This window comes from Hippichthys cyanospilos, chromosome 10 (genome assembly GCF_059441005.1).
Source record: "Hippichthys cyanospilos isolate Australia breed blue-spotted pipefish chromosome 10, RoL_Hcya_1.0, whole genome shotgun sequence".
Classification (NCBI taxonomy): domain Eukaryota; kingdom Metazoa; phylum Chordata; class Actinopteri; order Syngnathiformes; family Syngnathidae; genus Hippichthys; species Hippichthys cyanospilos.
In genome coordinates this window covers 12775213-12787179 of record NC_142378.1, presented here as the reverse complement: position 1 = coordinate 12787179, position 11967 = coordinate 12775213, and the positions used below count along the sequence as shown (strand labels likewise).

Here is an 11967-nt window from a genome sequence, read left to right as displayed (position 1 = left end):
CTTTTCCATGTCACCACTACAATAACATGATACACTGCACTTCATTTTTAGAAAAATATTGATTATTATATTTTTGCACATCTATGCCAGTCATATACTGAAGACAAAAAAAAAAATGCTGCTCCATGATATGGCAGAAAGTACAAGAAATGTGACGTTATATCAGATTTGAGTTCAATTAAACAGGGCCAGATTCCACATGGAGTCGCTTGGTGAACAATTCGAACCCATATAATCGCTACATTTGTGACTTCTCTGGAGGTGGTGTATTTGCAGAGGTAGAAAGAAGGCATGCAATTAATTTCAATTTTATCTTTACTTTTCAATCATTGACTAAAATGTTCAATTTAAATAAAGCACAATATTCATGAAGTTTAAACAATAAATGAGCTCTAAATCCTAAATGTCATGGCAAATTTTGGAATTTGAAAAGTAGCCAAACCAGATAGCATTATCCTAATTATATTTTAACTTTTTTTTTTTTTTAATTTCTTTGTGCTGCTCCAGCATTTCCTTTTTAATATGGCCAACCCAAGTATTCCAATTAAATCTATTAAAGCTATACGATACATCAACTACCAATACTATATCTGAATCTACGATACTAACGTTATCAAAGGTATACCCGATGAGGTGCCTGATTTATTGGCGATGGAGTCCATTATTCCAATCAGGCACTTGATTTGGCCAGCTAAACTCAAATATCAACAACAACTAGCTGTTAAACGCGGCTGTAAATTTGTTAATTTCCCGCCCGCTCATCTCCTCACTAATATTGTATCTTGCTTTCTATCAGCCCGACAGGTAAGCAAGAATTATTTAGATTTTGATAAATTTGAAAAAACTACTTAAAACTACTTAAAAACTACTTAAAAATATATTATAAATCGACATTATTTACCACCATCGAATGTGAATGTAAGCTATCTGCGGTCAGACGCCATTAATATAATTGCGCTGAATGGCGTGTGACCAATCTTTGCACTTGCATTTGAAAGAGAAGTGTGTGTGTATGTGTGTATGTGTGTGTGTGTGTGTGTGTGTGTGTGTGTGTGTGTGTGTGTGTGTGTGTGTGTGTTTTTTTTCCATCAAGTCAAAGTAAAATAAAACGAATAAACATTTATCATGTGTTACTCTTTGCACCATGTGAATAGTAACTTATAATCAACGTCCAGTTGTAACTTTTAATGTTATAACTGTATTGAAGTAATTTTGTCATGCTGTTGCTGTACTTTGTAAATATTTGCATTTAAGCTTCACGTGAAGAAATTGGCGAATCAAATCATAAATTCAAACCATCACAATTTAATCTTTTGCTACAAGCTCTTGCAAAAATGGAGTATGATTCTTGAGCAGTAGAAATAGATCATGTCCTTGTCATCGATAATTTTTTTCTCCTGAAAGTATTCATGTTGGATTTTGAGTGGTTTGTCCAGCCATAGTTTTTCTTTTTAAATCCAGTATAATTTCATTATGTTAGTAGTACAAAAAGAATTGACTTCTGCCCACTTGAGCTGCACAATGAATTGAATTGCATTAAATAATGGTGCAGACACTTCAGTTTATTTTGCATTGCCTTTTATTATGTGATTATTGTATGTTATAATAAACAGGTCTTTTTAAAAAAAAAAAGCAAAAACCTTGTTTTTAATGTACAAAATCAAATGTACAGCCACATTAGAAACATCATTTTTTATTACCATTTTGGCAGCTAGATTTGTCATAATACTAAAATTTCAAATTTGATATTAATACTTCGGAAAATACTAGTCTGTTTTCCCTCTGAAACTGTCACAGCGATGAAAAGTAATTGACGACTTTGACGTATAGCACCACTAGTTTTTCACTTGAACTCATCAATCTTGCCTATCTTATCCCTGATCTCCAACATGGCAGAAGTAAATATTGATCACATAATTAGGAGCTATTTATTGACCATATCTTGCCTGTTTTGATGTCTGTCTTCCCACACACCTCATTCAAATGATCAGTTCATCACCAAGGTCTGTGGAAGACTGTAAGTTAACAAGCTTTAACAATTGAATCTGACATGTTGAAAGAAAGCAAAAAGCAATGACAGGGAGTTCCGTACACCCTCTGCTCTATGGTTAAGTGCGCTAAGAATAACCAGTTTGGACACTCTGGGCATGTTTTCTTAGATTTTCTTTATATTTTGCCAGGCAAGATGAACCCAGATGCCATTTTAGCAAAGCTGAAGAAGGATGTCTGCTCTCTACTCATTTCCTCTAAAGAGGATTTGGACCCTGTACATCTTAAACGCGACTACGAAAATATGGTAGGCCAACCTCTGCCTTTGAAACTCCTGGGATTCCGAAATATAATGGATATGGTTAAGGAGATGCCTGATGTGGTGTCTGTTAATTTCCAAGAGGATGGGAAAACATCCTTGAGGGGTAAATTATATGATTTATTTTTAATTAACCCTAACCCTTGACCTTTTCATCCAAATAACCACAAATTTCCTCCCTGTTGCCACAGCCGTAAGCCATGAGTCCACACGAAACATTGAGATGATGGTAGCTAAACAGCGCACATCCAATACAGACAAAAAAAGAAAAGATAGGCGGTTCTCTTCTAACCGCAACTGTCACCAGTTGATTCTTCCCAGACGAGGTGCCGCTCCTCTGGCCCTTCCTCCCCAGCTGAGGGCACAGTTGCGCTTCCTCCTCTCGCAGGTAGTACCACCACCCATTTTTTTTTAACTTTCTCTAGACCCCAAATAACCTCAAACCCCTCCCCCACAATGCTTATAGGGTCCCCTGAGGATGTCAGAACTTGAGAGCAGCTTTCTGCGATGCTTCGGACAAACTCTGCGTGTTCATGATTTAGGATTCTACTCTATTGGAGAGATGCTGCATGCTGCTGAAGACCTTGTTTTGATTGAACAAAGTAGGTTTGGCTCCATGCTAAATCTGAGAGAGCAAATGCTGCCCAGAACTTACAACATTCCACAAGGACTTGGAACACCAAAGCCCACGACCAACGCCAGCATGCTCAACCCTCCAAAATCCCCAGGTATAAAAGTGTATTCTCTAAGAAATTGCTTAAAAAACACCTTAAATATGTGTATTGGCTATTGCTTATTGTCTCATCTGTGAGCACTTACAAATACATTTAATAATAATTTTTTAAACAATAGCTGTTTTTTTTCCCTTCTGGATATCTGCCAGACACCGCGAGGAGTTCAGTCTTTGAAGAGCCAACACATGTCAGTTGTAATCTGCATATGACTGAGAAGAATTCTCAACTTGACCTTCAATGTTTCTTGAAGGTCTCTTGCTATATAAATCCGGAGGTAGATTGTGCATGAAGAACGTGATTGATATTTATATAAAATGTGTTTTCTAATTTTAGCTACAAGAAGAGCTTCGCCAACATATTGTGCAAAGTGGAGTAGCGGGCACCATTTGTCACAAGCTGAAAGAGAAACTGCAAAAGGTCAGAAAACATTCTTAAGAGCATGCATACCTCCACTATTAAAAATGCGTATGTGAAGCAGACTACTCTCGAATCATTTGATTCTGAGGACTATAATGAGAACTAAATACAGTTCAATAGAGTCATAGGAGCGCCATCCCTGGTCATTAGCTTGCAAGTGGTAGAATGATCCAAAGATGTTACAAATTTTTGTAACATCTTTGGAGCATTCCTCATGTGACACATCGGCACAGCAGCAAATATTAATGTCGAAATTATTCTTAAATTATGAAATTGGACTCACAGACTTACGGCATTAGCTTTCAAGCTAAACATTAATACAAAATACATTATAAATTGGACATTCATTATCCTTAACAATGAAGCTTGAAGAGCTGTTGAAAGCTTGTTATTTCATGCCTGCACCATCTTCGTTCTCTTCTTGACGAATGTGCGGGTGAGGAATTGCAGCTTTTACTTTCCCTATGAAGTCCTGTTGGTAGCTTGATATGACGTTGTCCCAATTTGCATATTGCACTTTGTACTCACTAGAGTGAATCCACAGAGGAGATTCGTAACCGCAGGCGGCAATCCAGAGGAGAAGTTCGGCACAGATATGAAGTATATAAATAAACAATCTCGTTATCTTTAGTAGATTATTTAAAAAAGAGTGGTGGTTTGCTCGATAATTTGATGGAATAATCAATAGGACGGCCCTAATTTGCACTTCATAGCGGTCTGCAAATGCATATGGAAAGTATCAAATTGTCTTGAGTGCGTATCTCTTTCATTATTTATTTTTATGAAACATGATTTCAGGTTGTCAATCAGAGTAGCTGTGGAATATCAGTGCACAAGATCCCTGAGGAGTACAAGGTAAGAATAATTTAGCAATATCTAAAGCCGTGCCATAAACTCCATGAGGAGGAGAGCCCAACATTTGAGCCAAAACAGGTGAATTAAAGCCACACGCGACATTTTCACATCGTTAGACGGGTTTTGATAGTTGTCTTGTTTGGCACTATGACTAAATTATATTTCCAGAGAATTTTTGGTGAGGACTTGCCACTGAATGCGAATGGCTTTGTCAGTGTCACTGAGCTGGTTGATGCCATGAGTGACACCTTCGACCTGCAACATAAAGATTGGGACGGTAGCCATGACTGGGTCATCAAGAACATACACTCTGGTAGGTACACAAATCATTATTGGGCCATTACAATTGATTGAATTTTGGTGATTATTCCAGAGGATTTCATGTATCAGATTGGGGGGCGAATAAAAGCACGTTTACTTTTATTTTTAGAAGAAGATTCTGATGTAAAACTGTCACATACAAGCTGTTCCACTGAAGATTCCCTTTGGGAAGGGAAAGTGGATGATGATGATGATGCTCACGACTCATCAGCCGATGAATCTGAAGAACTATTGACCATGGAACACATAGTAAAGAAAGAATGGGTAAAAGTTTTTTTTTTTAAAGTGGGCTAAATGATGTTTGTCAATAAGGTCTGATTGATAAGGATTTTTATTAGGTTGAGGTTGCTGATTTTTGCAAAACACTGAACACAGATTAATTGGACGAATACTTTTAAAATTAATAATGAATAAAATATCCTTTGTTTCCTGCCAATGCATTTCAAAAGGTGTCAATTATATGTGGATTTTCACTATTCACAAGCCACCCTAGTACCTACAGTGTACTATGTAAGAATTAAAAGCAGGAATCAACAGTAAATATATTGTTTAAAAAAAATCTTTTATGTTCACAGATTACATTGCCTGGTTGAATAATTGAACTTGTAAGAACATTACTGTAATTACTGGATTGAATCGACTGGCCAACGATTCGGTCAAGCCCTATTACTTAATACCTTGGAATTGTGATGTTAAAATTGTACTCAATTGAAAGCAAAAGAAAATCAGTAATACAGTATTCTAGAAAAAAAAAAAAACATACTAATGCTTCGTGCTTGTCATCTACAGATGTTAGAGCTGTCTCCTGCCATTGAGGTTTACTGCAGCACCGCTGTACCGCTTGATGCCTTGCAGAATCAACATCTTCAACCGCCGACGCTACGTTCTGCTTTCGATTTGGTTCAAGTCAGGGTAGAACAAGTGGAGTCTCCAGGCCTCTTCTACATCTCCTTCACAGGCAGTGAGGAGGCTCAAACCTTTGAAGACATAAAAGTAGGGATGAGGTGAGGACATGGTGACAAATCAAGACAATCTAATTCACATTCTTTGAGATATGTCCACAAGTCTTGTTGTCTACTTCCAGTCAGTGTTACTCTTCCCCTGATGTGTCAGAGCGTTACCGCCTCCCCAAGCGATTTGTCCGACGCGGGCAAGTTTGCTGTGCAAAATCCAAGGACCTGCGCTTCACCCGAGGGGTGATTCACCGGGTCGATAGCCCCACAAGTGTTAAGGTGTACCATGTAGACTTTGGCTGGGTGACCACTGTGCACGCCGATGACCTGATGTTCCTCAAGTAGGCGATACCACCGACAACAAAAACACTAACTGCTTCCTCTGAGCTGATTGTTATGCCAATATTGTCCAGGTCGTGCTTCTCTGGTATTCCAGCACAAGCTGTCCCATCATCCCTTGCAGGAATTCAACCAGTCACTGTAAGGCATTTTTTTTCTCAAGGTTTACTTTAAGCAAAGCTCTGCATTATGGTCGTATTTATAGATTCGCTTGTCACGGCTGTTTTTTCCATGAATTTATCTGGCATGTTTTCAAAGAAAAGCATTTTACTTCAAACTTTTCATGAAAACCAGTTGTACATATTTTTCCTTATGTATTAACTTTTCATTTAATTGAATTGGATTGAATCCAAAATGTGTCATTTTGCTATGAGCTCAGTGAAGACCGTACGTATCACGTGGCAAATTAAGCAGGTGTCAAGATGCAGTTGGCTGACCTTTGCTTGGATTTCTTCTTGTAGGGTGCCTGGACTTCCCAGGCCATTGCCTCGTTTGTCTATCTTTGCAGCAGCTGTTCCCTATTGGCAACTTTAGTTTGCAACATTGGAGTTGTGCAGCAGCTCTACCTTTGCGATACCCACAGCGATGAGGTTGTCTACTTCCATCGTGTTCTCATTAGCCAGGGTCATGGGGAAGCCTCAAGCCCCTCAGCCAGTGCACAAGTAAGTCATTTCATTGTGGCTGAGTGTAAACCGTTGTTTTTGGAGCACAAATGTGGCTCCAGTATGGAATAGTGTCCTCTATTGCACTTAACAGCAAGGAGGAAGAATGGCAGTTGCGACTGCTAAAGCGAATGGAAAACCTAATAAAGGAAATACAATGTTGTAATGAAATTCCTACCCATATGCATACTCTGATTTTACATTTTTCTCAGTTGTGTGGCCAGGTCAGCCCTGTAAGCCTGTATCTAGGAGAGGGAACATTTCAATTGCCAGATGTTGAAGATGAGACCACTCAGCCAGCAGAAACACCTGAGCGATCACCATTAGCCACACTGAAGGTGATTTTTAGACACACTATTGTGCAGACTTGTGATGCAAATTTGAGTTAAAAATCAACAATTTAGCTAAAGTATAGAGACCATATGTTGTGGTTCGGGTCCTTTATGTTATCAGTTATGTTGTTATGTTATGTTATCACTTATGTTATCAGTCCTTTATTTTTGTCACGGATGAGCATGGCCTGGTGTCTTTCAGTATTTAAAGGGACCATTGATTGGACTGAAAATTAGCAGATGTAATGTCAGCCCTGCTCATGTCCATATGAACTTCTGAAAACACAAAACTAATCAGCACAATGCAGTGAAACCCATGTTACAGCGTCCCTGGCTTACGTTTTTTTCATGTTGCGACGTGAAATACTGAGTTTTTTCATCTCCTTTTAACGGTATTTTTCCGGCTTTGTGACAAAAACAACTGTCATGACCCTAGGGGTCTGGCTGTGTTTGTGTTGTTTTGTTTCCATCTCCATCTTCTGTTGCCTAACAGCTTCTATGCAATGCGTTACTACAACGCTGGTCTGCTATTGGTCATCGGCACCTACCCCCACTTACTTCCAACCCTCTTACCTTTGTTTCACCCCCTTACCGCAGCCCATTGCGCTGGACTGTCGTCTTCAAATATTTAAAGACCTCCATAAGAGAAAGGGTTAGAAGCTCAGTCATTGGGTAGGGGCTCATAATAGAGCCGAGGTGGCTCGGGCATCAGATTACGATGCCTTCTGGTGAAGTTTTCTGTGCACTTCCAACCAGGAGGCAGCGCCGTGGGCATCCTTGAACATGCTGTTCAATGGTATGTTTCCCACCTGGCCTGAGAATACTTTACATTCCCCCGGAGGAGCTGAATGAAGGGGCTGGGGAAAGAGAAGTCTGTTCTTTCCTGCTAAAGCTGCTGCCCTGCTGTTACAATGAGACATTGATGCTCCCATTCCCACGTTTTTTTTTGTTTGTTTTTTTTCCAGGTTGACACTGAGGAAATGCCTGCCTTGGAGTTTATTGGTGACTAAGGTGGTGACTAACAATTATTTCCATTGCTAATGGTCTCATTCATTTAATAAACATGTTTAGAATGCTGTCTGTCATTACTGCAGACATTTGCGTCATGTATTGGCCTTTCTTCAACAAAAAATAGTCCACTCGTTTTTGTTTCCTGCTGCTATTAAAACAAACTGAGGAAAATAAAACTAGTTGGGTTTTTTTACCCATGTACCCCAATGCATAAGGCAACCATTGATTTACTCAGCTTATGGCCACTAATGAAACGAAAGGGAGCTTTTTTTTGTAGTTTAGTGCTGAGAGGTTCAGTCCCTTTCGGAATTCCCACACTTTGACCGGTTGTTGAATGTGTCTCCAGTGACGTGCTAAAAGCGAGTAGCCCGGTTGTTATTTTTCCTCCTTGCGACAATTAAACCAGACAAATTGAATAAGCTTCTATCTTCAGTTGTCCAGCTGCAGCTAAAAAATGAAATGGGGTGGGTTCGGGGTCTATGTGGTGGATGGTCAGGCAGACACACTTAACCTTATTAAGGAGAGGAGAGTAATGTAGTTGCAGGCCAATTAGTGTGGGTGCTGAATGAAGCAGGGAGATGTGACTGCTTTGAGTTATAGTAACATATTTGGGTTAAGTTATATTTTGACGTGACCAAATAAAAATAGAGATGATCAGACCTTCTTTCCAGTACTGATTTGTCAGTAGTCCAGACAGTATTACCCACATGAAAAGATGGTAAATTCAGCCCACTCAATCTCACCATTTTCCACCAGTAAGTACAGTACTCTATATTTAATGCAGACATACAGTAAATTGTATCACACACTTATTCAATGCAACATCACATTATTCTCATTACAATTACTACATTACTACTCGTTACAATGGTCCACCAGCAATAATTCAGTGTATAAGGGTTTGAAAAGAAGGTGTAACATCAAAAGTGACAACTGTTGTCCAGCTTGAAATGTACAGTAGGCACCAAGTCTCTCCCCCGCATGATGTGGCCTGTGTTTTCCAGCTGCAGCTGAGCCCTCGCCCCAGTTAATATGCAATCGCACACCCTGACACTTCCATTAAAGCGGGTTTATGGCAGCTGCAAAAAAAAAATCGATATGCAGATTCCACATCCTGTCGTACTGCGGTCTGCAGTGACAATAGAGACAGTGTACACTGTCATTCACTGGAAGCCAGTTCCTCCTCAAACATGAAATATGATTAAAAAGAAATACCTAATTGTTTTCTCTTTTGCTACTTTTAGTTATGTTATACCTGCTACAACAAACTCCTGAGTATGCCGTAGCAATAGCGGTGATTCTGTTTCCAGCTCACCAAATTGTGATTTCAATTGTTGGTAAGTAGGTGGGTTGGCTATTTGAAATTTGCTGACAGACATGTCATTGGACACATTAAACTAGTGCTTATTAATTATCTTCTGCAAAGCCACCACAAGGAAAGAAAACACACATGAACACTCACTGTGGTGACAAAAAATGAGATCATCTTTAAAAAAAATTTAAGCATATGAATTGTAGGAATGCAGGCTATATGGATTACAGGTTAATGTTAAACAAATAAAAAAAAGTAACTTGATCTGGAACATTAACACAGCACCAATATCTTAGATCCAGAATTTAAGATTTTTCACAGGCCCATAATTCAACTAAGCTTATCATAATAATATGGTGTATTTAAAAAAAAGACTGACTTAATGAACTAATGTTCAGCCATTTTTGTGAAGGGCGTTTTTAGATTCTTCTAAATTTTATTCATGGTTAGTATTGGGATGTGTTCAGTCTTTACTGTTGTGCCTTTGGTGCATGACACTGTAGGATTAGTCCAACAAAATTAAGCTATACATCATATCAGGCTTGAACAGACTTGCAGCTATTATAGACAGATGCAGACACACTGGTCAGTGTTGTCCACAGAGCCACATAGAATGGAAGTGGGAATTTATCAACGTTTCAGCATGTACTGTATTACGCATATGGATATACGGTTTGCAGAATGCACTCTTGTGATTGCCAAAGACACTGCATGAACGCAAAACACTCTTCCATTAGTGCCATAGAAATTTGGTTCAAGTGGTATCAGCAATGCTGAAGAAATTGATGCTTGATGGTTTCCTGTGAAGTACCCTCGCAACATGCCAGCTCAATGTGCTGGATGAGGAGTGTTGCACTGTAATTCTTTTTTATGGCCACCCGGGAGAATTTGTGCATCCAATTTGAACGTTTGATTGTCTATTAGATACAGACATCAGTTTTAGTCGCCACTTTAAAACTTTTATTAACTGTGCTGAAATAAGTAATGAATCATGGCACGGAGGGGAAGTCGAGTGAAAAAAAAAAATCTTACCAAAATATGTTCTATGTGCTTGCAAATCTAATCACTAGTCAACCTGGTTTGATTTTGGCCAATCCTTTGAGCTTCACATTTATACACCAAAGGGAAAGCATAGAAAGAATACGCTGGCACTGAAATTTCACCCAGATGGTGAGATCACGTCAAACTTTGAAATGGCACAATCAACTCTGTTAACACACTTCGAGGAATGTGCCATCCCTTGGCTAAACTACTGACAGAATAACGTGGAAGAATTTGTCCAAAACATGGACACCATACTGCACATGGAGTTTTGCTATTGCAAATGCTAACTGCTATCTAGGATGATGGTTCAACAACCCTAAACAAGTAAATGCACTCACCGTTATCCAACCGTTTTAGTGCTGTTCGGTGGAGTGCTAATAAATAAAATTAGGTCAAATCCGTCACCCCTTCTTCTGCAACTTGAGTCGACATGCAGTTGTTATGATTTTTCCTTGCTCAAATAAATAATAAAATGCTTCCACGTACCCTCTGCAATGTGCTCATTGACATTTTATGCTTTTAATTGATATTTCTAGTAATGTATGAGATGTCCTATTGTGTGAGTGGTCCCTGAATGCACCCCCAGTCAACTTTTCCCTGTAGTTATGGGTCATTGAATGCAAACACTTTGTTCCTCCCAAAACCTTACGTATAAAACTGAAAATCACTAGGCACAACATACCTCACTATCCCACACTTTGAACGTGCCGCCAGAATGCTCATCGCGCTGCGATCTGACGTCATTTCCCAGGATTCTTTGACACGAAAGCAAGAAGTAGTTCTAGTTCCAATGTGACGTGAGTGTGAAAGAGATTATACATCTGAATTGTTATTCCAGCTAAACAACTGTCTTGCTGAATCAAAAAAAAAGATAAATGAGATGCCAGGGTATATGACCTACATAAAATCATGACAATGAAGCCCCATGTGTTGGCAAAATCGGGATGTCTGGCGAATCTCACTGTATACGTGATGTATTCAACATTAGGTTGAAGTGTGTGATTATTATACCTTTGCATTTCTAGAAAGACTCAAGTCTCGCTTGACTTTGAGTGCAAACAGAACATACAGTAGATGAATACATTGATAAATTCCCAGGTCCATTCTAATCAACCCGATTCAGCCTTGTTTGGTCAGCCAGGTCCACAATGTCGATATCTGCTCGGACTTGCTTGAAACAGTAAGTAGATTAAGAGAGCTGTGATTGAGGGCAAATCAATTACTGTAGCTCACTGGTCTGTGTCGAGAATGTCCTCTACTGTTGCACGTTATCATGAAAATCTCACCGCCATCTTTGTTTAAGTGATGTACCCTGAACAAAAGCATCGCCCCATGGCTTCAAAGTGCCTTTGGGTGTTATTTAGATAATCCCATATGTGGAAGGGGAATTTTAGTAATTAAAAAAATATATATTTATGTACTTTAGTTGTTTTAGTGGGTGTTTCTCGCCCATTTCCACTGTATGTATATTTGTATTTGAGCATAACAGTTTTTTCTCATGTTTTTTTTTTTTAATGAAAGTGGTATTTTTGTTTTGTTTTATTGTGGGAGGGGGCAGTTGCCTCCCTGTATTGCTGTATTTAAGCGTTAAGCATTTTTAAATTGTTTTATTTTTGGGGGGTTGTATCAAAAAAGTAATTGAAATTATTTGAGTTTCTTTGTTTTTTTTTGGGGGGGGG

At 38.9% G+C, this 11967-nt stretch overlaps 1 protein-coding gene across 1 annotated transcript; it reads left to right on the top strand.

The window, feature by feature from the left end:
• Positions 1-696: 696 nt before the first annotated feature.
• On the top strand, positions 697-8006 carry tdrd5 (tudor domain containing 5). Its single transcript, XM_088425946.1, has 15 exons — positions 697-804; positions 2181-2414; positions 2500-2696; positions 2775-3036; positions 3192-3292; positions 3376-3459; positions 4258-4314; positions 4483-4627; positions 4745-4899; positions 5425-5639; positions 5720-5929; positions 6002-6068; positions 6389-6589; positions 6802-6927; positions 7887-8006. The coding sequence occupies exons 2-15, from the start codon at positions 2186-2188 to the stop codon at positions 7929-7931; spliced, it is 2094 nt and encodes a 697-aa protein (XP_088282072.1). The 5' UTR covers positions 697-804; positions 2181-2185; the 3' UTR covers positions 7932-8006.
• Positions 8007-11967: the final 3961 nt, after the last annotated feature.